Source organism: Rhipicephalus sanguineus, chromosome 2 (genome assembly GCF_013339695.2).
Source record: "Rhipicephalus sanguineus isolate Rsan-2018 chromosome 2, BIME_Rsan_1.4, whole genome shotgun sequence".
NCBI lineage: Eukaryota > Metazoa > Arthropoda > Arachnida > Ixodida > Ixodidae > Rhipicephalus > Rhipicephalus sanguineus.
Window position 1 is genome coordinate 196419300 of NC_051177.1, and position 27727 is coordinate 196447026.

The following is a 27727-nucleotide window of genomic DNA, read 5'->3' on the forward strand; positions in this document are numbered from 1 at the left end:
ACGTATAATTTTAGCGCACTATACAGCGCGTAACCCGGCACGTGGCGGCACCAGCGGAATCTGATTCCATAAACGCTGTTCTTCCTTGATTGCTGCAGCTATCGGCAATCTTCTTGTGTGATCTGCTGTGTGACGGCCTCCGGAAGAGCAGGAGCACGGCCTCTGTATGAAGAGAGGGAGGCAGGGGCGTAGCCAGAAATCTTTTTCGGCGGGGGGGGCGGGGGTTTCCAACCATACTTTATGTGTGTTGGTGCGTGCGTTTGCATGTGTGCGTGCATATATACGAAAGCAAAACTGAAAATTTTAATTTTCGGGGGGGAGGGGTTTCGAACCCCCCACCACCCCCACCCTTGACTACGCCCCTAAAGGAGGTCACTTGACAAAGTCGTTCTCCGCCTGTGAACTCCCCTTGGTACGCCTGCGGTTATGTAACGTTTGGGTTTTCACAGCAGCGCCTGCTTTCCGCTGTATGCGTTCTTTGACAAAGACACGAAGGGTGGTCCATGGCTCCTTTAAGAAACACCGTGTTTTAAAAATCAAACAGGAATCCCTGACTGCGGCGTGCTTCATGATGACGTCGTGGTTTTGGCATTGCAGAAAATCCCAGAGACTGTAACAATATTAATTATGGCGAGATTTTATTGGGCCATTTTTTAAAAAGAGCCCTTCACCAAGCGCCGTAGCATATTTTGTTTGCGCACTAGTTGTAAGGCGCCGTCTGGATAGTATTTCACAGAAAGAAATGTGGATGTGAGAAGAAATTGAACTGCGTTTTACTGCCTGCAGGATGCGAGCTTCACTGCCATAGTCTTTCCCCTTTGTCTCGGCTAGCGTTTCACAAGCGCTGTGTGTACGGCTCAAAAGTGGTAGAGGCTAGCCGGCGCATCGTGTTCACCTGACGAGTCACGCCTTCTTTTTCTTTTTTGATAGCAATTACATATGGACATTGCGCGCGCACTTTTTGCCGTCGCCGTGAGGTTTCGTATGAACTCCAAGGGTGGTAACATCGCCCGCGCGCCGTACGTTCTACTCGCGAATGCACGAGGGCAGCCGACGGTCGCGACTGAAGCGGCGAGGAAGCGCGCCGGCTGTCTTCCCTCGCGCGAAAGGCCCGCGGGGGAAGAGGGCGAGGCGGATAGGGGGCCGCGTGGCTCCGGCGGAAGCTGCGTACTACTTTAAACGGTTGGGCGGGCTCGCCCTATCTTGACAGGGATCAGCAGACGGCCCATACCACTGTGCGCGTGTTGTTTACATTGAAGCGATAGACAGTATACGAAGGTCGCTTCAGCAGGCGAGTTTGCTTACGCTGGCGTTTTCTTGGGCTACACCAGGTCGGTTACCAAATGAGTTACCGCTAGCCTTACTTCGTATAAAGGCCTGACCACACGTACGCATTGCAGCGTGTTAGCGCGTGACCTTTTGACGCGGCGCCGCGCCCTCTCCCTAAGGAGAGAGAGGGCGCATGGCTACGCGAAGCTGCGCGCCCTCTCTCTCCATAGGGAGAGGGCGCGGTGACGCGCAAAAAAACATTTGCAGTGGCTTAGCTCGGCTATGCCAGAATATACATAGCGTTAGCAAAGGTTCAGCTGATTATTCTTAGCTCTCCTGGGTGTCTAGGATTATTAGCCTTCTTCTGTTCATTCTTCGTACGCTGAACCGCTAATTGCCAGGCAACTACTTCGGGATCCGATGAGATAAGCTTCTCGGCTCTTCTGCGCCGTCGAGCAGCATTTGCGCTCTCCTTCTCCATGGCGTTACCCACCTGCAAACGCCAGTCAGAGGCGCTATCAATTGGCCCCAGCACAGTGTCAGACGGCGACTGCACAGCGAAGGCGAATAGCTGCGCGCGCCGGCGCCACTGTGTCTGTGGCTACGACGTCACTCCTCTCGAATGCGGAACAGACCAGCAGCGGCGAGCCACGCGCGGCGGAGTCTGCGCGCGCGCCGGCGCCAGCGTGTCTGCCGCGCCTACGACGCCACTCCTCCCGAACGCGCAGACCAGCAGCGGCGAGCCGCGCGCGGCGGTGTTGGAGAGCGCGTGAGATGCCAGCTCCGGTGACCCAGCTGTGTGACATCACTGATCCTCGCGCATGCGCAGCACGGCACATGACCCTCCACGCGAAATCGGCTCCGGCTAGGCAAGTGCAGCTAACGCTACAAAAAGCCACGCGCTGACACGCTGCAACACGTACGTGTGGTCAGGCCTTAACATTCTAATATGTTGGCGTCGCGTTCCATGCGGTGGAACTGCGGTGTTTTAAATGCGAATGCATTTCTTAGTCGGGCTATGTAAGGCATCCGGCGTTGTCCGCGCGCCGGCAGGTGTCATCTCTCCGCTCTCACTCCCTCTCCCATAGCAACAGCTGCGGGCGCGCGCGCTTATCCTCGCCCCTAGCAACCGGAGCATGTGGTGCGAGAGAGTGTAGGAGAGGGTAGGTGCAGTGCTTCGCCGCTCCTTCTCTCGCCGTTCGCTCTCTCTCCTCCCTGCGCCCCACTCTCCCGTCTGCTCGCGCCTCACTCTCGACCGTTCGCTGGCTGGGCGCCTCTCAAGAACATCCGGAAGTGTGTGCTCGAGACGCCGCTGTGAAACGCCGACGGTGACCACAAGGCTAAGATTATGGCCGTCAGGTACAATGACAACACAAACAGGTGCTCATGAATGTGTAAATAAATGGTTACGCTACAAATCCTCGTCTCGTCATTAATTTACGCCATTAAAATTACTGCGCCGTGTACTCTCGGTGCAAGAAATGCATTCGCATTCCTCACGATTCCCTTCGGGGAGTTGGGGGCATTTTTTTCTTTCTATTTTGCTTCGCAGCAGAAACATTGCGGGCTGTGGCCAGTGACGTTCCGAGGTGCGCCTGGTATACGTATTCGTGACGCCTTTGACGTATTGGCGTTCAGTCTCTCCGAGTGCGTTCCCCTCGAAAACGAGTGCGGGCGGCCTTCTGTATTAAATTTTTGCGCGTTACTGCGCCGCGAAAGCGTGTCATAATTTACAGGCGCGATCGCCGCCCACCTGTATAGCGCATGTTCGTTTGCACTGCAGAAACCTGCCAAAGGGCCCTTTAAACTATGCTAACGTTGGGACGCCCCTTATACGATGCGTTAGATATTCCACAGATATGGGCTCCGCACGGTCATCGTGGAAAGTTACCAAAACACACGATAGAAATTTTCGAGAAAAATGTTTGCTTCGACGGCAAAGCATGGCCTGCTTTACTTATCGAGACAGCTCTCGCTCGCCAAACGCGCAGGGACGCACCTGACGGGACCCAGGGGCGACAGCCTCGTGGAGAACGTTGGGTTCCCCGGCGTAAGCGTCGAGACGCAACTTGATGACTGCATATAGTCGGGTAGCAAGAGGGCCCTGCGTGGCACCCTGCTACCTCCGCCGGTGCTTTAATAAAGTTCTCTCTCTCTCTGTGTTGACGCGGTTGTCGGCCACATACATGCGTTTGCTCAAGGGCGTCCGATATTTTCGGATATTCCCGCTGGTCGACCTTCCTGGACAAATCGTTCAGCTTGCTTTGCAGAGGAAATGCCTCTGAATTAAGCAACCCACTGCTGGTTGGAGTGCGTATACGTGTCGTCACGCCGGAATCCGGGCCAAAGACCATAGCGACACTGTGTCTTATCGTGGCTTTATCGACGATTTCGCGAACCGTGCGTACAATAGTACCTACGTGTGTCAGTGTACGCGTTGATTGACCTACATGTCACCCGCTTACTCCCCCCGCACCATTCTTTGCGAGCGCATTCTTTGCGAGAGTAAATCCCACGATCTCGTCGACAAGTCGTTGGAGCGACTCGCGCTTTCACCCAGGGTGGATCGCTCTGAAGTGTTTCAAAGCGAAGCTTTTGTTCCGTCGGTCGTCTCACAGGTATGGGACGCAGAGCTTTAATGTAATAGTGCGCAATTTTGGACTTATTGTTTAGAATTCCTCATATTTGGCCTACACCCCCATTCTCTGGTCATTGTGTATGGGGCCCTTCCTGCAGAATATATGACGCTAATAGAAACCTTAAATGTACTTCCATACATACGTACAGTGTAGCACGGGGTTTGTGTTTTCGTTATGCTCTCCGCACGCGCACCACCATTCGACAACAGCCTCAAACGTACATCACCTCCTTTGTCTTCGTGACATCGCTGCGTCGACGTCTCACAGTGGGCGTCCGCGCTGGAGTACTGTTTGCGTTTGTCCATCGTTTGTCTGCTGCGTAGACTTAAACATTGAGTATAACATCAAGGGTTGGGACCTAGCTGCGTTCTGCATGAGCATGTTGGACGATATTAAACGTACGTTTCATGACACGAAAATGAAGACAATTGCACGCAGTCGCATTTAGTTTGTACACTATTTGGTAAGCATTTTGACAATACATCTTCGCTTCGCACAGCTGCAAAGGATCTGCGCAATTTTTATATCCCACCACTGTCCGTATATCCATCGTGTTGTGCCGAAACCGATTGAATGTACTCTGTTACCCCATGGAGGTGTACGAGAATATGTGAAGGTGCAGCTGAATGCGACGCAAAGAGTAGTGCCGACCAGTACCCGTTTTGCTTACTGTCAGAAAGAATGTTCACGTCTTACTGTCTTTTATTGTACCACAACAGTAACAGTTACCTTTCTTGCACTTGTATGTCATGTGTAATTGTATGTACTGTGGTGTCTCTGAGTCCTGCGTAGTGTTCCCGACAGTTACGGACTTAGCTCTGGGCATAGGCGTGCGCAGGGTTCCCCATCAGGAGGGAAAAGATTCATCGCAACGCCCTTCCCCCCCTCTACTAAGTCAATTTACGAGGCAGATTTGCACCCCCCCCCCCCTCTTAGGTGATAGGGGGGCGGCCGCCCGCCCCCCCTCCCCCCCCCCCCTCGTACGCACGCCTATGCCTCTGGGTGTTTATATTCACAATATCGGGCATACCAATTACTACTATGGCGCGAGGCATAAGAGTGCAAGCCTTTATGTTCATTATTTTGGGTGAAAATGGAGTAAACACGCAAACAAACTGCAGAGGCAACGTGCCGCAGGTGCAAGCGGTGAGTTTTGACTGCGTAGTTACTTGCTGAAGTGAAGCCCGCTATGCTGTGTGACGCGTGGACATGCATGCGCTTCTCCACGCGTCATTGGCGTAGCCAGGTGGGGGAGAGGGGATTCACCACCCTTTTCCGAACTATTTCGATTTTGCATGGGCATATACACAACTTTAGCATGGGCATATACACATGCACATATACAAATACAAGCATGAACATATATGTGCAAGTGGGTACCACCCCCCCCCCCCTCGCAAGAAAAAAAATTCTAGCTAATACGCCCCGCACACGTTGTGGTTGTGTGTTGTGTGTGTGTGTGTGTGTGTGTGTGTGTGTGTGTGTGCGTGTGTGTGTGTGTGCGTGTGTGTGTGTGTGTGTGTGTGTGTGTGTGTGTGTGCGTCACGCGTTCTTGTTTCTCGGTCGCTTATCTAACTTGAACATGTAATGCGTGTGAATGCATCTATGTGTGTGCGTATCTTAACGCTATGACTAAAGTTTCATTTATATGAAAACTGGAAAAAAAAATGAAGTAAAATACTCCGCCCTCCATGAACCTTCCGCGCAACTTTGTCGTAGCCGCGGTGAAAGTATTCGGTTGTTCCGCGGCGTGGGAGGCGAAAAACTCGAGCTTTAGTCTAGTGAGACGGGGCAGGCGCGTGTACTGCTTGAGTGCATGACGCGTGGATGAAAGGATTCTGATTCCAGTCGTGTGCTTTGTGTTTCAGGGCCCCGCAGACGGCGCCATGGGCCGGACGGGCTACACGTGCGTCCGCCGCACGCTCTGCTGTTACAACCTTCTCTTCTGGGTGAGTGAGAAGCGAAGAACTTCGTACAGCACTGGAAATTAGTAATAGCTGGAGTCAAATAGCTGTCAGATCCCACTAGACCAACTGGCGTCGGCACCAGTGTGCGGTCTATGTACGAAGTTTCCGGTCGCGTACGTGCCCAGATGCTTCAGAATTTCAACAAAAGGCTGTGAACTAATGAATGAACTTCCTAGTTACGTCGATTTTTTTGTGTGTGTGTATGTGCAAGGAATGTGAATTCCACGGGGAGGTGTGGTAAACACAGTTTGAACGGCGAAATACACGTGTACGTGTAGGAGACCCGCAGATGCGAAAGCTCTTCTGTGTTTAAAAAGCTTGAAAAACAAGGGATTGAAAGGAACGCCCTGTAACGCTCATCCCGCAATTTGTTCCTGTCAGTTCTTTCTGATTTTAGTGCGCTGTTATATACTATGAGGGATTAGGTTAATTGTGGTAGCCCGCCTCCCTGGAAGTCCTAGCCCCGCTACCACGACAAGGCATATTTGGGGCGCTAGCAGATCTTATAGGGCAGCAAGCACAAAGGAGTTGTTGACTACGCGACACTACAGTGTATGCAGGTTGTTAGAAAAAAAAAAAATTCACAGCATATCCACGGGGGAATGATGAAGAGCTTGGGCGAAGCTCCTGAAGCAATCATGGTTACACCGTGAAATCTTCAGTGGTTTCGCCCAGCAGTAATCAAAGCGATAGCCCAGTACATCATCAAAGGCATGACAAACATCGGTGATGGGTCGTAGTGGGATATTTGCAAAGACGAAGTAGTGGGCAGTTTGCAAAGGTGGCTTCCGTTCCCCCTTCATTATAACGGCTTTATGGTCGGTGAAGTAATGGATCGGTGATGGATCGTAGTGGGATGTTTGCAAAGACGAAGTAGTGGGTAGTTTGCAAGGTATCGGTGATGGGCCGGTTACGCCTTACGCCGGACGCGTGACGAGGTTAGACTAAGAGGAGCTTCGCCCCTAAAAAAGCACCAGTAACAGGTGAGCCGACGTGCAGATTCTCGGCTGCGGCGTGACGGGCGTGGGCGTGTGGCTGCACGTGGCGTACGGCGGCTACTCGACGCTTCTCCCCACCCACCGGGTGCTCAGCGCGGACGGCCTGTGCCTCACCGCGGGCGCCATCACCTTCCTCGTGGCCTTCCTCGGATGCTGCGGCGCCTGGTTCCAGAGCCGGTGCATGCTCGCCACGGTCAGTGCACGGCGTCTACTTAACGGCGTTGTTGTAAACTTGTAGCGGTGGTAAAACGGGCAACTACAGTTTGCGACTCGTTGAGTGTTGCGGCACACAGTGAACGAAACTGCTGTCGCTGTCCACGTCTGGCGTTTTGCAGCCCGTACAAGAATAAACCTATATTGACAGCTGCTTTCAGGACTATAGCCAAAGCCTCTCGTTATTCTTTGCTCATTCACCTGGAACATGCAGACGATATCGCACTGCTTTCAGATTGTTTGAAGTAAATGAAGTATAGATAGATTGAGTAATTAATATTTGCTGTGGGCATCTTAAATGCAATCCTCGTAATTGTTCCCACGCGCTTTGCAGTACTTTGTGCTGGTGATCCTCATCTTCCTGCTTGAGTTTGCTGCTGGAACTCTAGGCTTCATCTACCGTCGGCATGTGAGTATTGGTATTTCTTTCTTTCTTTCTTTCTTTCTTTCTTTCTTTCTTTCTTTCTTTCTTTCTTTCTTTCTTTCTTTCTTTCTTTCTTTCTTTCTTTCTTTCTTTCTTTCTTTCTTTCTTTCTTTCTTTCTTTCTTTCTTTCTTTCTTTCTTTCTTTCTTTCTTTCTTTCTTTCTTTCTTTCTTTCTTTCTTTCTTTCTTTCTTTCTTGTACATATAGCAGTCACACACGGATACTCCAGGCGAACTGCTGTTTAAGGATAATAATAATTTAATAATATATTTGTACTCAAGAAGGTGATCATGCATGGTGGGCCTATAAAGTCAAAACTGCGCATAACCTGTGTGGCTTGCACACTGCGGGCTTAAACCTGGAACTCGGTGGTGACAGCAAAACCTGCAAAGGGATAGGGATCGTTTAAAGATACCACAGATGCCGTGCAGCCTTTATTATAGACCCCGGAGTTTTGGAGGGAAAGTCCTGGTGACTGCGGAAGCCAAAATGAAACAACACGCGATAGCAATAAGGAAGCGTCCCTCTGCGTTTGAGTGAGAAAGGGCTTAGGGGGATTTCTGAGGTTTCTGTGGATATGAGACCCAGTAGTTTCTGATGGCCAAGAGCAAGAAGTCGGCCTAGGGTGAATCCAGATACGATTGAATAGGTTTTCCTGCTCACCATTCTCGTATTTGTTGAAGTTTACTTCAGTGGATTTGCACCCACGGCAACCGTACGAAACACCACGATAGCGTTTTTATTGCCTAAGCCAAATATGCGAACTTCGGCTGCTGAAAGGACTTTTCCGTTAATTCCACCATTTCTGAACCTTTAGCGTATAGCGAATGAATCGTACAGCTCACGATCACAGCGTTTTTCGCAACAAAGAACTGGTGAAGTGGTAGCTTATGCGCATTCCAATATGCTTCGCTATGGAAGCAATCTCAGCGAAAAAAAAAGTCAGTTTCGCCGCAAGGGCGAAGCAATGAATTCGATAGCAACAAATGGGAATGCTATACGAAAAAAGGCTAGCAGTTAACTCCTTTAGCATCGAGGAAACGCACCCGCTGCAGCGACCTTTGGGCTGTCTGTCGCGTCAACCCAAATCCATCTCAAGGTAGGGCGCGTGCGACCGCAGCTGGTCGATCAAAGTACGCAGTTTCTGCCGGAGCCACGCAGCCTCTCCACCCCCCCCCCTTCTCCCATTAAGCCTCTCGTGCGGATGGAGGCGGCCGGCGCGTTTCCTCTCCGCTGGAGCCGCGATGGCCTCGCGCGCTTTCACTCGCACGTAAGACATACGACGCGCTGGCGATGTTACCGAACTTTGACTTAATACGGGGTCCGCATCTCCCGCATCTCTTGCCACCTTAATTTTTTAATGTGTAAGCGGAGTGTTGACGCCCCCTACTGAGCTTTAGTCGTCAGACTTCCCGTGAGCTGAATGTGATGAAAGAAGCCACATACTTGACATGTTTTGCCTCAACTGTACTCTTTGGGCTCGCGTGTGCAGATTGGCCAGTCACTGATGGAAGAACTGAAGGTGGGTATCGAGCACAAATACGACCCAGACAGCGACAATGGGCTTGCCGAGCTCTGGGACCAGATACACACAAAGGTGAGGCTGTTCTGTTGCATAACGCTTATTGTCACATAACCTCTATAGCCATACAGCAGAGATTTTACTCTACTGTTCGACACAGGAGGCACGAAAATGAACCAAGATGTGTAACATGCACATTGCTATTATTGCAGTGAATCATTGGATGTAATAAACTAAATATTAAATTATCTGATATCTTTATCGAGTGTGTACTTGTATATGACAGATCTGCTCGATAAATGTAGATTTGTTAGAACGCACTTTGACTTTAAAGCTTTGTGCGTTATAACCAGCTGCATGAAAAATGCCAGAGTTTACAACTCTAATGTCATTGAAACATTTATATGGGAAACACATGTACAAAAACAACTCGATGCTTCGCTTGTCTGACCTTGTGATAGCCTGACTGTTTTTCTCGCGAAGGAGGTCGTTTGTGAACTCTGAATCATTCCCACAACTGGGAGACTGACTAGCTTGTGCCAGTTGTTGAGGCAGCAAGTGTAGGGAATTATCCAAGTAAGCAGCACTTTATGTTGCAGCATACAGTGAGAATGAAAAAATAACAGCACAAAACTATGTGCTTGAATCTTATTATAACATAGATTCACTTAATCATACAATACATGTATAACCACTTAAGTATGGAAACTTTTTTGTTTGTAATAGCGTGTATTCAATATATGCTTAAATGTTTATAACCGATACTGGACATAGGGTATTACTATAGCATTGCATGTGGCTTTATCATAGCAAGGTTTCGATTCCAGCACCACACCTTTCTCATATTTGTTCCTGTGAGTCTCCAAATGAATATCCAAGCAACTGATGTGCATGTGTGCCTGAGGTGTTTCTATTCAAAAGAGAAGAGAATGTGTAACAGAAAACGAATGTGTGTGTGTGTGTGTGTGCACGCACGTGTGCATCTACATGCGCATTTCATTTTTCATTCCTTGCTTCTTTGAGAACTGTGTGCTACCAGTGAGATGAACATGTGCGTCTGTTTGCTTGTTGTCATTGCAGTTCGAGTGTTGTGGTGTCCACAGCTACCGCGACTGGCACCGCATCTCAGCGTGGCCTAACGAAGAGTGGGTGCCCCAGTCGTGCTGCCTGGAGGAATTTGTCAATGGCACAGCCTGTGCCACTTCCAAGAACCCGCGTCTCATCCACGAGGGGGTCAGTGTCATACTCGCTTCTTGCTCATTGGCCACCAGGGCAATGAACACGTTGCATGTAAAAATCAAGCTCATCCTTCTATGCATTTATGTATATCAAGTATAGCAGCGTTTAGCGTCGAGTATCAGATAATGAAAGCAGCCTGTAGATTAACTGCAAAGTGCCCTTCAGTGTGACATTCCCTTTGAGAACAGTTGATTATTCACAGAGAGGTGCCGAAAAGAAGGCTGTGTTGGCAGCTACTCCAAGTAGCATGAGGCTATGAAGAAAGCCTACTCAGATTTCCTGCACAGTTCACAAGGCTACAAGTAATATTTGGCTGGGTCTGGTCATCAAATCCAACGATGTCATGTTTTCAGGGCATTCTAGATTGAATAACAATAAAGTGTAGTTTAATAGGCAAGTGAAAGTACTGAAACATTGAATAACCAAATAAAGTGGATGCAGTAATGCCAAGTTACAAGGATACGGCTGTTGTGTTGTTGAGCTGTATGCTATTGTTTATCGAGATACCCGGAAATGAAAGGCAGATCAGTGCGCAGCAGCAGCAAAGAACTTTAGTATCTCTCAAGTAAATGTTCCCATTAGGGATAGTATCCGCGCAATTCGTACAGCGCTAACATCTAAATGGCAACGGGAATGGAATATGACAGGCAACAATAAACTTCAACTAGTCAAGGCATTCCTAAGTGAATGGTAAGTCATGTTACCCTCAAGAACGTGTTATTGAAGTAATCGTGTGCAGTCTTCGAATTGGTCACACGCACATCACCCATAATTACCTGTTAAGACAAGAACAACAGCCAACATGCGATAAATGCGATGAACCGCTAACAGTGTTGCACATTTTGCTTACATGCCCACATTTGGAAGCACATCGAAGAAAACATTTTTACCCATTGTACAAGTTACGTATTCCACGTCACCCCATGTTCAATCTAGGAGGTGATGTGCTGATACCCCCAACTGATGTTGTCAACTTCCTGGATGACACCAAATTTCTAAATAAGTTGTAACAAGCACATCATCATAGTTTTATGGTACAGATCTGCAAGATTTACGAACCTGTGTGGCCACAGCACGGCCTCTTGCGAGAGGTCAGCGCTGTGACAGCTTCTTTTGAACACAGCACTTGCTTCCTGGGCCTTGCCCACAAGGACACAAGCGAGGCGAGAGTGCTGGAGCGATTCCTTTACATTTTTTGACAAAATCACCTCACGCACAGACCATATCCATTGACCACCCCTTGTATCATGTCCATAATTTAAATTTAAATTGTATATACATTACGCAAATATTTTTAGGTCTGTCTACAGCCACACAACATTATTCATTTTATTCCATTAGTCATCGCTAACCACGCATTCACAGTCATGGCCATTGTAAGGAAAAAATCACTTGAAAGACGAGGCACAATTTTCCCTGACTGACTGAATCACTCTCTCAGAGAAAATAGTATTTTAATTAAACCTTCACTGTACAATGTATGCCGAGCTACCTAGAGTTTTTTTTATCCTTCTTTTACTTTCACCATGTGGCTGGCGCAGCGTAGCCTTAGTTGCTTTTGCGCCACTAAACCCAACATAACTAACTAACTAACTAACTAACTAACTAACTAACTAACTAACTAACTAACTAACTAACTAACTAACTAACTAACTAACTAACTAACTAACTAACTAACTAACTAACTAACTAACTAACTAACTAACTAACTAACTAACTAACTAACTAACTAAGTATGCTATTGTTTGTGGGTGCCTTTGCTTGCTTTGTTGGGGATGTTCCATGTGCACATTTAAATGTGCACTCTGCTCGAAGGTGATGTTCTGTAGTAGAGTACTTGAAAGACGGACATAAGGTTACAAATGAGAAGAAAACAAGAAGCATAGTTCTTTAGCAGTGAAGTTGACCAGGCTACAGTTGTAGTCCTTACCTCGTACGCAGGCGGATCCACATGACCAGAGCGCTTGTGAGCAATGGAAATAAAATAAACTGGTGACGATGCTGGACACCTTTATTTCTGATATCAGTGATGCTGCACTCACATTAGCATACTCTCTATGTCTGGACATTGATGACCCAATGTGGAGCTCGGGTGTGCGACCTCCTGACTCGGTGTGTGTCCCTTCCTTGCACTGTGATGCAGGGCTGCTACCGCAAGCTGCACCTGTGGATCATGAAGCGGCTCTACATTGTGGGCATCGTGTGCATGAGCTTTGCCTTCGTCCAGCTGTTTGGCCTCATCTCAGCCATGCTGCTACTCTGCACAAGTGCCGAGAAGAAGAAAAAGAAAAAATACAACTCGAGGTCAGACTTGCTTCCCTCGCATGTCTCACAGTGTGCCAGTGATAATGGAATATTCTGCAGCTGAACAAGTCGTCGTTTCTGGCCTTGGCAGCTGCCACTTGATTAAGGCTGAGTGCAGAAAGTCACCTGTACTCGGCCATTGGGTGTTCTTTAAAGGAATACTGAGCCAAAATTGAAAAAAAAAATGAAGAGACAATTGAAATTCCACTCGGAAGACACGACTGTTCTGATGAACATATTTTTCAACAGTTGGTTGTCTTTATGGATGATTGGTTATTAACACACCATGCAGCTTGAAATAGGTGCGTTATATTTCTCCTTGGCAAAGAATCGTCAAACTGAAGTGCAACGCCAATTCGATCTCAACAGCTTGTCAGTAAGTTGTGCGGTCTGCAGCCGCATTCAACCTGTTTCTAGCTATGTGTGCTCTTCAAATATGGAAGCCTAGAAAGAGTATGGTCGCTCTCATATGTGGCAGAACACTACAACAAAAGTTTTACAGCCATCTCATGGAGAAGGGTGAACATAAGTCAGCTCCGCCACCACTCAAAAGTGTCATGCGGCAAAGCATACCAAAAATCAGAAGGGGTCCTTGTCATGGATTATAGTGTTCCTCCAAAAAACGCAATTTTTTTTTCCAGGATGAGTTTCGCGGAACCCGCACAATGGCTTCGCGGACGCCTTGGGGTCCGCGGACTCCCATTTGAGAACCACTGCCCTAGGGAATAAGAGTTAAACCATAGCCATCCATTACAGCATCGCTCAAAATTAGTGTTGCTTTAGGATATTGAGCTGAATTGACTAATAAGTCATTTGCAGTAGTATATAACGTACAACAAAAAAACTGTTTAGAAGCACCTGATGCAGGTGGATCGGCAGTTCTTACAGTCACCGAGTTTCATATAAGAAAGAATAAAAATGTAATAGAAGATAGAAGGTTATTCGCCGGCATTTTTGGCTTGGCCAAACATTGCTCGGAAGTGTCATTTCTGTGTGTATATTTTAAAAGCACATGTTTTGTTGCAAATATTCATCCAGTTTACGTGCCAGTGGTTGTAAAACCTGTGCTTCCTGAAGTTGCATGCCATGAACTTTCATCTATTGGTCTAAACGTTGGTCACTAAACTTTATGGCATATATATAGCAAGCAGCATGATAGTACGATTTTGTGCATCTTGTCCGCAGGATCATTTATTATAAACGTGCAGATGAATGGCGAGATCGCAAACTTGAATGAGGTCCTAGATCATCGGACAGTTTTGGCTCTGACTGGTTCTTCACCGCAAACGCACTGTGACAGTTGCAAACACTGTCAAGTAAAGCAGTTGCTGCCACGTTTCCATTGTGAGTCTTCGCATGTTTTCCTACTATTGATTGCCTCAAGCCTCCATCCTCAACAGAGCGCATTCATTAGCTAGAAATTCGGATCAACTAACGCGGGAAATTATTGAAGCGGCAGAAATAAAACATAGAGACGCGGTAAGTTGCCCTTCAATCCGTCTATCAGAAAAGGAAATGCTATTTTTGTCGCGTCAGCCGCTTGTGTGATATGCTTGGTTGATTGCCTTGTGTGTTCCTTCGCCCCCCTCGCCCCTTTTCCTTTTCCTTTCGCGCGGTGTCATGTGCATATATATGCAATCACCTTGCAATAAACACTGAGTTGTTAGTTTAGCGCTGTGTCCCGTCTTGCTCTGTCGTCGTCTGTGTGAATTTTTTGCGCTACTCTTCACAATTATGCAATACCAACTAGCCCACCAGTCTGTCCTTTTAAACTTCATCTCTAGTAAACACTTGTGTATCGTTTCTATCAGCACTGACATGTGCCGTACAAGTTGGCTCTTTCTTTCTTCTTTCAATACAAAGCAAGTACTCACTGTTCTTGAGCAGTATTCCGCCCCCCTGAAATCAGTCAGCTAACAGGAGGATAATGATTCTAAATATGCAGGCCTTTGAACGCAATTGTTTGTCGACTTGCAGGTACATCCAGTATGCGGCAATGGTCTGAACAGGCTGCACGTTGGCCTTGTAGGGTCGCCCATGGAGACAGCGCCATTGGGAAATGGTATGCACAGTGTGTTCCCCCTTTTCTGCATTGTTCTGTGCACAAGGAAAACTTGTGTCAGTTCGTATATTTTCTCATCTAAGACACTGAAGCAGCCCTGACTGTCCATTTGAAATTTTAGCCCGTAGTACTTTTGATGCACTAAAGAGAGGGGAAAAGGAATGATGGTGATGCCGCATGCTGGAACATGTTTTGCTGAGCCTTCTTTGTTTTATTGTCGCATTAGCAACAGGACCATCACCTTTGAAAAATCATCCATTGAGTCAATTTGAAACATGTGAAATGATTGTATCTGCAAATGGAAGCTGGACAGAAATGATGTTTAAAAAGAGAAATGGCGTAGGCAAGGAAATGGCATTTACTTAATGAATAACAATGTTCCGACGACTGAGTTTAAACGCTGAGTCTCGACACCTTCTGCTCTAACCACTGTGCCACAGGCACGTGTCCTGTGGGGAGGGAGGGGGGTTCAGCTTATGAGAGGACCTGATAAATCCTCTTCTTGGGGGTATATATTGAACAGAATGCTTAAATTCAGTGTTTGAAGTGTAATCAAGACTGTAAAAGTTTACACATTACCAAATAGTATTGTGTCGTAATCATTGAAAACTCTGCAACATTATGAAAAGAAATATTACGGCAATAGTCTAATCCTGCTCTAACGAACACACCTACTACAAAATTTCCGCCATATCGAAAAATGTTCGATTCTCTGCGTAGCAGCCCGTAAAAAACAATGCAAAAATGCCACGTACCAATGAACAATTTTCCTGGGTACTTCCGCTTCAATGAAGTTTTTGCTAGTGCTGCCTACGTACCACATAACGAAAAGGCGCTTGCATAGGACTGTCGCGAAATTCCGATGGAAACAATGATTCCTCGTTGGCTTGTGTCCTTCAGAGCGCAGTGCGGCCACATCGCAAGGCCCGTGTGTTCATCGGAGATGCGGTTTCCGCTACACACGTGCGTTCCGACAAATCTTTCTCCATTTAAATGCTTGGTGACAGATCGTCCGTCAAACACGATGCAGTCAGCGGGTTTAGCGCGCATGCGGACCAAAGTAGAATCGTTTTTCAAGAACTCCCGCCATGTTCTGATGTAGCACTCAAAACAATACTAATGCTCGTCATTACTGGTCCTTTCATCCTGGATGACAACTGTGGCGTTCTGAAGCCACACGTGGACGGCGCGTACCATTCCAAGTGAAACTACATTCTGTCGCAACCGCTGTAAACAAAACCGCGGTAGTGTCAACGCGATCGTGGACGACCACGAAATTCCGACAGTACACGCACATTCAGCGTTGACCGAGTGAAAGCGATTCTGCTTGCCGCAACCCCTGCGGACAAAACTGCGGTAGACACGGTCACAGGCAGCAACAACAGTCGTAGTCATGTGCGCGGTGCACACGGATTGAAAACGGAACTACCGTTTGCCGCAACCGCTGCGCACGAAAACGCCGTCGTCCAAAGGCGCGAAGCGTTTTCGACTTTCCTGTCGTTCGCTTTTCACTATGGTGGTGCAGACTTCAGCACTTGGTTTTCGGTTGATCTCTAGCGAAGCCATGGCACACGCATGCGCGGCGCTCCGCTCTCGGCACGCGCAGAGAGCAGTTTGAAAACTGTGTTTTATAGCGTACAACGCACCCGCGTATGTAACCTAGCAGCCCCCTCCACTGCAAGTTGCGGAAAAGTAAGAAATAAAAATAAATAAGAGCGATCTCAACTTCATTGCATTACCATGAAGCCGTGCCATGAAGCCAACTTGCGCACCGAAATTCGCGTATAACGCGCGCCTCGGCTTTACGTGCGAGTTTTCTCAATATTTTGTGCGGGTTATGCGCCAGAAAAACAGTAACTCTGTGTGCAGCCAAGTACGTCAGAGTTAGCGAGAGTTCGGTGCAAAATATAATGCATGCGCTTGCCGCGACCAGCTAGGACAAGTCATAATCATCGCATCTTCCCAACTTTTGTTGCCTGTATATGAAATTTCGCTGCAACGAAATTCCACAACAACGAACTTCTTCGTGCGTCCCGTCAATTTGCGTTGTACCTGGATTTGGTTGTATTTCCTTACCATTACGAGAAAGAAGTCGGTGGTATGAATATTCAGGTACGCATCTGTACGTAAATGCATCTCGGAACCCTTGCGCCGTGTCTCAGAATACTAGGTGATTGTCCTCTTTAGAAGAGGGCAGAACTGTACACGAGCTATTGTTCATAATTGAAGTGTTCAGCATCGTATGTGCCAGCATTCATTTGACTGGATGCCTGTCACTGCTAGGTTACATGAGAGATAATAAAACATTTATTACTAGGTTACATGAAGGGGTGTACTATATGGAGTTACCAGATACATCATTTGACTCTAGCCGGTTGCTTGAGTCATTTTTTACAAGCGCAAACTTACCACAGCTTACCCATGCATACCATGAATATGTGGAACTGCATTTGGTTTGTTGGTTTAGGTGTTTTCTACAGGCGGAGCCAGTTGCTGTGCATGAAATTGATAAGCCACATATAGTCTGCTTCGAACAGTTCTGTTTCTTTGCTTGAGCGTGATTTCTATATTTACTCTTGCAGGTGCTTCAAGCCACCACGACTGTTTGTATCAAGTGCATGCAAGAATGCAGGCAAGATGATCCCACTGCTGCTCAGCAGTCATTTCAAGCAGGAAAGCGTTGCATTCGTGACTGGTCAGTGGTGACCAGGGCCAGCTACTGTTATGAACAGAGGCAGTTTGATAGCTGTGTGCCCATCCTACTGCTGCTGCATTCTGACTTTGTCACAAGCCACGACCCATTCGAGTTCCAGCGCTCCATTTCCACAGGCTGTGCAGGCGTCGCTTGGGTGTGGGGCCTGCCTTCTGTCGACAATGTGCACACATTGTCCTCTGTGATGTGTGTGTGTGTGTGTGCGCGCATTAATTGAAGACGTTTCATGTGCATCCATCACAGGGGAACCCGCGACATTGTTTCTGGATGTATTTGTTGTTAAGGGGCTCACTATCGCATTTATAACTTTTCAGGCGAGCTATAAGTTTCAACTAGGAGGGACCTTCTTGAATGTGACGGAAGGCATTGCTTCTTTCATTCATATATTTCTAGTTCATTTTTTTTTTTACTGTGCACACATGAAAGTGAGCCAGCATGGGCAGTTCTGTCTTTACAAAAGCTGCTGGTGTGAAGCTTTGCTAGGACACAGGCTCATGGCAGCTATGCAAGTTGGCCGGCGTGTTTTGTAAACAAGCGTTAAGAATGCATGCTGTTGGTGGCCGGCAGGTTCTTGCAGGAAAGTGAGGCATGTAAACATACCTCCTGCTGTTCTGTTCTGCCCTCAAAGTGTGAACGGTGCCTACGTTGCTCTGCCCATCGTGTACAAATCTTACTGTCTCCATGCTGAGCGCTGTGCCATGTAACACTTCTCTTCTTTTTTTGTTTGTGTGAGCGTTTGTTGGAGGTAATTGTCCTGTCTTGGTTTACGAATGCATTGACAGAATTGCCATCTCTTTTTGTTTGGGATTTTCGATTCCTTTTTCTTTCAACATACAGTCAAAGTGAAGTCTTATTCAATTTTCAAATATTTGTTATTAGATGCAGTATAAGTTATTATAAGCATGCATTTGAGACATGCAGATTTTGTCGCATCAATCTTGAATTTATTGCCTTATGTAAAAAAAAAATTCTGTCAGTGGGATATTATTATCACAAAGTTGTATTCAGAATGAAAAACACCATTGTTATATCGTATACCAATTATAAGTACATCTTTGTTACATTCTGTTATTTGCCAGAAGAAAAAAAGATGTGTGTTTATTGTGTTATATTCTATAATTCTTTATATGCATGCTTACAATGTGAGGTATTGACTGTTTAGGGTGAATGGAAGGCTCTGCACTTGCAGATCAATGATTATGGGGACTGTTGGCATTGTCTGTCAAAGAGCACGTTTCGCATAAGTGGTGGTGGCTTCCGTGTTTTGGGCACTGGACTGCCGAGGCAAGCTCTAATGTCGAAGATCGGGTGGGACGCTCTTTATAATGATATTAAGCTAAAGCTCACATAGTGAGTAAGTTAATGATTATTAGGCATGTGAGAGAACATAAGTTGAGCGTAATTGCATTCTGTATTACTGTATTTGTGAGAAGAGCTTGCAATGCACATTTAGACATTTTCACCGTCTATCGCGGCATTTCATTTGATGCGCTGCTGGAAGACCACCTCATTTCGTGCTGTATCACAAAGGCTTGCGGAAAGTGAAAAGCGTGCTTGTCGCATGTTTGAAACATGCTCTTTCATTTGTTTTGCCTTTTTTTTTGGACTCAGGTGACTGTACCACTATGTTCTCTTTTCGAATAGTGCTACTAAGTTTAGCAGGTATTTAACTATTTAACTGGAAGGCTGCCCTTTTTTATTTTATTGGAAAGTGTTGTTAGCAGCATTTAGTATTGCTTCGCAGCTACATGAAAGCAATGCAGCCGGCTTGCCGTGTGGATAGAAGATAACAGTTTAGGACGTTTCCTTAACAGTGATCTTCATTTGGTAAATTTCTTTTTTTTTATGCTCTCTATTTTTCGCAGCTACGATTTCTACAAAGGGAACAATATTACCGAGTGTCGCCTGTTGCAGCTATCTAGGCATGCGTGCGTGCCCAGCTTTTTATACATTCCACGTTTTTCACTTCCAGCTTCATCGTGTTTTGCTTGAGCTCCTCGAGTGACGTTTTGCTACGCCGTGAGATGCATTCTTGCTGGTAGTCTTTATTTTATCTTCTTTTTCCCAACATGTTGGGCAGGAGCGTTTCCTCTCACGCACAGAAATATTCAGGCTAGTCTAATGTGAGCGGGGGCTGAAACACATTCCATTTGTGCACATAAAGAAGAGAGCGATAGTAACGCCTGCGTGCAAAGCTTGCGTAGTCTCCTCTTGTGCCTCACTTTCTGTCTCCATCGCCGAGCAGTAGATGGTAAACGTTATGGTCCTTAATGAAGACTCTGAAAGGGGGTGTAATGCTTGTGCAGCTCAATAATTTACATCGCTTAGTTTGAAGCTAGTGAAATATGTCATTTCAGCCACATACCTGCACTCGTGCGCGTATTTGTATGGGCAGTCGTTATGCTCCAGAGTAGTCCTTGTGGTGAGGCAAGCAGCCACTGCAGTGTTGCTACAAGAGGCGTCATGCTTCGAAAAAAGAGGCACCGATTAACCCCCACACTGCACTGCCATTGTGTGGATACTGTTGACAGTAAAGCACAAGAAAAAGAGGCCGTCCAACTCACACCAGGAACTACTAATTGGAGCTTTTTTTTTTTTCAAATCGGCGTAGTTCTTCTGACCGATTTCTGCAGCCACTGGTAACAGCGTAAGCTGTTGAGAGGACCCTTCATCTTCTCGTTACGCGTACTGCGATGACGCAATAGTAAAAGTCGATAGCTCCACAATATTTTTTGTTTGTTTGTCGGAGAGGACACGGTGATAGTCACTGCTTGGACTGTGGCTACAGTGATGACAGCTTCGGTCGCCAGGTCTGTTAACTGGGCACAAATGTACAAGTCTTGCTCACTTTCTGCAGTCTCAGATGCTGTGCCACAACTGTACGCTTTAAGTGCATGTATAACTTGCCTTCCTACTAACTCCAAAGCAAGAGTGTGCTGTTGTGAGTGAGTTCCTTCAAAGTCAAATAGATGTCGGTATCTTCGGAATGTTTTGCATCCACTCGCTGCACCACAAACTCGCGTGTAATAGGCGATCGAGATTTCATCCAAGCAGTTAGCGGGAGGCCTATTGCCTGGAAGGTAAATGAGGGGTGAAGGGAACTTGGGCATGGGAGGGTAGGCAGCCGGTTTGTTGGTGTCAGGCCTAACTTTCACGGCTTTCTTCTCGGGGAACACGTGAAGCCATCGTGACCTTGCCGCTGTGAGTGGTGTAAGAACAGTGTTCGCTTATAACTCTTGTTGAGCATTGTTAAGAAATGGCAAGTTTTAAGCACTGCCATTCCTTTTCTCTGCAATGCTAAAGTTGGGCGTAGTAAGAACCACTTGTACCTCGCATCTCGATGTATTTTTACTATGCTGGCATAGTAATAACCGACACAACTGACGACAGCGCTCACTTGTCTAGTGACTTGCTAGAAGTATCGATGTTATTTGTGGACACTATTCTCCTCAGTCACTGTAACCACTGCCTCGGCATGAAACACGCATATAGCAACACTATATTTACTGTTGAACGAGCACACTGATATCTTGTCCTTTTTATTTATGGGGACACATACTGCCGCACACGGATGCATATCTATATTTATCACTTTTCATTGCATGCAAGCCATAGTGAGACACGTGGTTCCTGCAGGGGAATCCAGGCCGACTGCTGTGTTATGCGTTGTATACTTGATGAATGTCGCTCAAAAGAAGGAACGGCTTCGCCGCTTTTCGACACTCTGAAGTGATGTGATGCTGGAGGTCTGTCGTATGCGTATCTTGCCTTATGACGTTTTCACGCACTTACCTTGTTCTTGTGAATTTTTTTTCTCGTTTTTTTAGCATGGCTACTGCAGCTGAAGTTTTTTTGTTTTCTTGACTGCAACTAAGTTTGAATAGATTCCCCTTAAAAATGAGGTCTGCTTGCCATGCCTCCGTTGTCGGGATGTCTTTACATATGAAATGTGCCTCGGAATTTTGTCCTTGCTTTGATGCTTTCTTCGTGCTAGGTAATAATGTCACTGTGCTGCCAGATTAGATAACTATGCTGTAGGCTTTATGAAGACAGATCTGTTCTTTGTCGTTCTTTGTCCTTTCAACTTTTCTTTCTTGAGTCCTCTTTAGTCATGAACGCTTGGGGTCCATGACATTTCTGTGGAATCAGATATAATGTGGTTGTAGTTCTTAACGTCAACATTTTTTATCAGCTAGGGATGCAAGGCCGTTTGTTATAGTTAAGCTGCCAACGAGTAACTGCCTTGTTTTTCTGATTGCCGTCTCTAGGTGTGCTTCCCCCTGTTGGGCTCATAGTGGTAACAGTCCACAGAGTGGACCATTCTCGTGTAAAGCTATTGGAATGCCTTTGAGAACAGCGAATTCTACATATTTGTCATGTGTGTGTACGCGTGTATCATTTTTTTCTCACTCGACACAGCTGTCAAACGCACATGGCTCAATTTGCTGCATTCATTGGATCTTTTTCCTCGTGTTTCTGCCGTTTCGTTCTGTCACATACATCTGCACTGCAAGGAACATATTTTTTGAAAGTCATATCTGTGTAGCAAGCCTCTTGGTTTTTTGCTTGTCAATAATCTGATGGTTTACACCCTGAGTGAGAATCCGGAAAAAAACACTGTTTTATTGCATAGTGGATTTGCCCACTCCTACTGTGCCCTCTTATCTAGTGTGTCCTGTCGTGGTCGTCATTCAGCTAGGACTGCCTCAGGCTTTCAAGTACATGAAGACACAAAATATGCATGATCCTACTTCGTCGCTGCAGCTGCCTTTTTCTAGGATCTTCAGTGTCTGTCACGACATGCAAAGTTGAGCAAAAGAGCTTACGCTCACGTATGGTGATGCCACAATTTGAACTGTTTGCGTCTGACTGCCTGTCACCGTTGAGGGTTCTCCTTGGTGTTTTTCTCACCCCCACAATTCTTCGTGTGCTTCTTGACTCTTTGCTGCTGATGTGACAGCCGAGGTGTCACCGCACTATTGCTCCGAGGTGAAAACTGCAACGTTGCTGGTGCTAGAACCTTATCACTTATTTGCTGAATGTTGCCAAACGAGATAACCGGCTATACGTGAAAATGTCGCGGGTTCAATCCCGGCCGCGGCAGTCGCATTTCGATGGATGCGGAATGCTAGAGGCCCGTGTACTGGGCGATGTCAGTGCACGTTAAAGAACACCAGATGGTCAAAATTTCTGGAGCCCTTCAATGCGGCGTCCCTCATAATCATATCGTGGTTTTGAGACGTAAAGCCCGAGATATTATTATTATACGTGAAACTTATCAACTTATTAATGGCTCATTCACGCTCAGCTTTTGCCCAGAGTATGCATTTCACAGAATGGTTCACTGTGCACACAGTTTTGTACATTCAGGTGCAACAGTTACCCGCTTATTCAGAAAAACCAGCTACCCATTATCTGCAGCGATGAAAAATGAACAAATATGGAATTTGCGAGACTGGAACACTGTTGTCATTTTTCACTGTAAGCAGTAAAATACAACATGTAGTGTGTTTTGTTCCAACAATTCAACACACACTGCAACGGACTAACATCGCGACATAGAGACAGAACTGGGCCAGTTCTCTTGCACTGAGATGAAAATTTGTTCTGCAGACAGTATACACATTTCTGCCTTGCAGTGGATGAAAAAAGGCAGTCACTGCGCCAAATGCTTATGTACTTCATGCATCAGTGAAATGAGATCTCAGCGCAAAATTTGAGCACGAATGAGCCTACGGTTTGTCAGAATAGTGATATGTGCGTGGCACTCTTATGTAGCATTTTTGTAACATGCACGAAGGTTTATGCATATTGGCTACAAATAATGAGCGAAGCTTGAGGCTTTTCCCTAATTTTTTTACTGCTCATATATGCGCACTCGGCCGAGACGTTCGCTTTAGTTTTAGAAATTATGTGGGTTGAGTTTCCTTTGTCTGTCAAGAAGCTTTGTCTTAGTGTGGAACAAGAAACAAGCAAGTCGTTTTTCTCAAGCTGGAATTGCATTATGCTTGTCAGAACTTTGTGGACCATGCTAGACTGACGATTTGACTGACGACGATGCCGATACTTCTTTACCTTGCAGTGCTCACTGCCCACACTTCAGCACGGTGAAGGAGTGCTGGACTGCTTGTCCATCTTACTGTGTTTTAAATAGTAGTTTGCAGTACTTTGTTTTCTTCCACAGCATTCAGTAATTTTACCTTCTTCGCTTGCCACATGACAAGTTACTGTTGGTTACGGAACATCGTTCACCTGTCAGTGCCTGAGCCACTTGTGGCTCTGCATGCTAGGGTTTATGCTAGAAGCAGTGTGCCGTAAGATTCCCATTTTTTCACAATTGTTGCCTTGCTTTAAACAAGACGAAATCCTAGTTCACTTGCACCAAAATTTCAGTAAGCTTACTATTCTCGTAGCACCTGTGCAGCCGAACTGCCAACAGCACGCTTCTGCATTATGTTGGTGCACGTCTGGCATCCATCGCATTTTCAAGTGGTATCTCATCCCTGCGCGCGTCAGAGCATGTGCTTTTATGTGGGAGCATGTTAGTCCATGGCTGGCAACATTGATAGGACTAGACGTTTGGGTGTTGAGAATGACAATGCACAATTTAGAGATGACTTCTGGCACGTTTTCTGCTACACTGCTAGTGCGTGTCGGCATCACACGGCAAAATTTCTCTCCCCCCCCCCACCCCGAATGCTTCGCAGTGGATTCTACTTTGTAATTTTTCATTTGAAAATTACTTCCTAGCATATTGCATTTTTTTGTAAGAACTTTACAGCTATCTGTGCAGATTTACTGCTAGAAATGTCGTAGTATTTAGTTTATGGAAGGCAGCTGTAAATCATACCTCACCATAGTGTACATGTTTACGTATGCATTCACATTTTCTATCTGCTCATTACCGCACAGAGCACCGGGTACAGGCACCCGTGCTGGCACGTAACAGTGACGTACCCTGCTGTTGGCATCAAAGAGGCTGTTTTCATTACTGCTCGCACTGCTTTGCAAAACGGAAATGAACGGGCAATATCTGTGTTTTCATTTGACTCTTGCTGTTGTGTGTTGTACAGGGACATTCATCACTACACAGTAAAAGTGAGTCTACAGCATGTTAAACTCTTAAAGGAAATGCCATACTAGTCAACTAAAGGCAGTATAAAAGCAGAATTGTTTCCAATTTAGCATGAGAAATAGGGTTATATGTAAATCAGACTTCCACGCATAAGAAAAATGCAGTCTAGAGGCTCTCATGCCAATTCTACTCTGCAGTAGAAGGCCTATCAGATGTTTCCTTTAAGGGTGACCCGTGCTGTGCAAAGAACATGGCCAAGCCGGTATTCGCTCCCTTGCAGTGTTGTGTTTACTAACAACCCTAAAGGTTGATCAACTGCCTTGTCTGCTGGCCTGCATCTTTCACTGTGTACGAAACTCGGGCTAGATTGGTGGTGGTGGTGGTAGTAGTAGTAGTAGACGCAACGTCGCCTTGTAAGCCGATATATATCTCCTTGTTGAAGTTGTGATGCTTCTGTGACTGACAGCAAACGATTCAAAGTGTACGCACCTTTTTGGACCACTTTTATGCTTTGCAGATGCTCTGCACAAAATGTGTAATTGACACATTGACAAAATGTGTAATTCACATGTTGGTACAATACTTGAATGTTTTTACTATGCATTGAGCGCATCCATGTTGAGCTCATATTGCCTGCATATTGAGTGTGTATTCTTTTCTTGATAATCGAATCTGTGTGGAAAAAACCCATTGTGTGCAAAGGCGTACGCGGAGAAAAAGATCAGTAATGTAATGTCATTAATGTTTTGCGAGCTCAGCATCAGTTACTTTTCATGGCATCCAAATTTCCTGCCACCTAGTGGTGAATTACACAGAACCCTATCTCTCTCTTCCAATTTTTATTCATTGAAGACATCCTGTTTTATACTTTCGGTGTCACCTTGAATTTAACATTCCAAAGCGTATGATGACACAGCTTGGGTCTTTTTTGGGTGTACGACTTTTTATATGTTATTATGCCTTTGTATGCTTACGAGCGTCTTGTGGTGGGCGAACATGTGACAGAGCTTTAGAAAGAATGTTTACGAGGGAGCAGAAACGTCGTATTTTTGATATAGCTTTCAAGGGGTATCTGGCATATTGTCTAGTTTAAGTCTCGTTTGGCTTAACTATAAATCTAGCTTGCTTTTCTGAAATGTTTTATTTGTGCGTGCCATTTTCTAGCGAATATGAGGCTATGCAGAAAGACTGAAGGCAAATGTTCCTGAAACATATCTTTACGCTTTTTACGAGGTTTCTCGTGTCAATGAAAAGTACAATGGCTTTGAAGTTGATGTCGCTAAGTGAGTGTAATGCTGGATGGCACGTCAGCACATAGATTCTTTTTTTCATGGCAGGGACACAGGAATTCTATGCCTCTCATGCCTACATATATGCGTTCTCCTCCGGTCAGCGACTGCAGGCATATCCCAATGATGACTACCCCGTGCAAAGTTGTCAAGTACAAATTGCTCTCTTTTCTTCTTCATATGAATATAATAGATATATACATACCATATATATATATATAGATATGAAGATTATATATATATATACACTCACATAAATGCCACCATATCTATATGGTTGTTGAAGTGAGATAGGAAATGAAGTTGTCACTAACTGTGCATGTGTTTGCTATAAATGTGTATATATATATACATAAATATAATTAGAATGTGAGGCTGTATCCAAGGAAATGGCGAGGGCTAAATAAATATTGTCTGTAGATGCCTGCCTCTCGTTTCTTTCTCTGTTTCTTTTCTGGTCTTCTGGATGTCATCAAAAATCTTGATAAACTTACATTTTGGACCAAACTTACATCCTGGGCCATTTGGGCTAAGTGAACATCATCGGGACATACAGTACAACATACACATAATCTATATATTTTAACGACACGTGGGAAGCTAGAGGTAAACGGCCTCTGCCATAATCCTCTAAAAGCACAACGTTTACCACAGAGTCTCTCAACAAATCAAGATATGTATCTGATTCTCTGTTAGTTCTTTGTACCATCTAGCGTTGCCACATAAGTCACAAATGGGACATTTCAGTGACTCTCGAAAGGGAGCAGATTAAAAAAATACATCAGCCATTCACTCCGTGAAAGTGGACGACCAGAGAAGTTGTGTTGCACACGGCACCGAGGTGACAGAATTTTGATGAATGGTACAGAAAGACAGCATTTTCATGAAAGGTACAAAAAGTTCCTTTTGAATTGAGTGTATGCTCCTTTAACGTTTTCCACTTGAACAGCATGTATCTTCTCGCCATCATATATGCAAACAGCTAACGAATATTTAATAGGTAGTGTGTAAAAAATATTAGGTGGAGTGCACGTTACATTTGATCTTTTTAACAGTGGTGGGAACTGAACACAGATTAAGTTGTAAGTAGCATTCACCATGTCCAATTTTTATTTTTCTAATTTCGCCATATTTTATAGAGTTTACATTCCAACCTGAGCGTCTTTTTTTTAAGTTCGTTGAACTTTCATTGGCCTTTCTAACGAGGTACTTTCTTTTTTATTGAGCACGTCACGTATTTCAGGGAATGTTTGGTTCGCTACCTTAATATTCTTGATGCTGAAATACCATGTAACTGGAGTTCCAGCTCTTCAGCACTGTAGCTGCATTTACTGCATGAAATGTCAGTATATAGGGGGTGCACAGTGCCAAATGACAGTGTGAGAGTACAGAAAGTAAAAACGGGTGCATTTGGCATTCAGACACAGATAGAACAAGGCTTTATTTGCAATATGATATGTATACGCTGCTACAAGGATAAATATGAAGAATAAATCATTAGGTTTATACGACTCCACATTACCGTCAGGGAACTTGGCTAGTCTGTAGACCACAGTTGTGACCTGCAATGGACGTAGCAGGACCATTTCAAAGCTCAGTCCAAGACTTCCATGTTTCCTGCATGTATAACAAGAATGAAAATTGCGTGAGTGGAATCGGCTCATAATGTGCATTTGTCATAAGCTCTTTGCTTCAGAGCATGTGCAGACTAGCAGATATGCATTAGCCACAGTTGTGGGTCGGTTGTGAGCTTTGCCTGACTGTTTTACTTCAGTGAAGCTGGTTCCAAAGTTCCCATGATTTAGAAAGTGTGTGTCAGTTCTCCCTTAGTGCAAACTGCTTTTAAGTGCTCCGCACTTTATGGGCACGGACTGCAGTCTCATGTCGTCGCTTGGCGTAACACTCAAAGTACCAAATATGTCAAAAGAGGGCGCTGCAGCTACGTCAAGTCTCAATGTCAAAATAGGTAAGAAAAAGTGCGCTACAGGTCAAGGTAAGTAAGTAAGTATAGGTG

The 27727-nt window shown here is 45.6% G+C and overlaps 2 protein-coding genes across 2 annotated transcripts in view; both read left to right on the forward strand.

Annotated features, from left to right (window-relative positions):
- Window positions 1-5765: 5765 nt before the first annotated feature.
- Window positions 5766-26134, forward strand: LOC119383962 (tetraspanin-4). Its single transcript, XM_037652242.2, has 8 exons — window positions 5766-5857; window positions 6875-7066; window positions 7421-7495; window positions 9002-9106; window positions 10112-10264; window positions 12414-12574; window positions 14552-14636; window positions 17219-26134. Exons 1-7 carry the CDS (start codon window positions 5795-5797, stop codon window positions 14577-14579), a joined length of 777 nt encoding a protein of 258 aa, XP_037508170.1. The 5' UTR covers window positions 5766-5794; the 3' UTR covers window positions 14580-14636; window positions 17219-26134.
- Window positions 16474-27727, forward strand: part of LOC119382141 (26S proteasome regulatory subunit 4) — a 67308-nt gene continuing 56054 nt past the window's right edge. The window contains exons 1-2 of the mRNA XM_037649872.2: window positions 16474-16509; window positions 17219-17485. Of these exons, the coding sequence (XP_037505800.1) occupies window positions 16474-16509; window positions 17219-17485 (303 nt within the window). The remainder of the gene's footprint in view (window positions 16510-17218; window positions 17486-27727) is intronic.

Coding starts and splice junctions, on each gene's coding strand:
- LOC119383962 (XM_037652242.2), top strand. CDS start 5,795: ATGGGCCGGACGGGCTACACGTGCGTCCGCCGCACGCTCTGCTGTTAC. Junction 5,858..6,874: donor GTTACAACCTTCTCTTCTGG/GTGAGTGAGAAG, acceptor GCCGACGTGCAG/ATTCTCGGCTGCGGCGTGAC. Junction 9,107..10,111: donor GGGACCAGATACACACAAAG/GTGAGGCTGTTC, acceptor TTGTCATTGCAG/TTCGAGTGTTGTGGTGTCCA.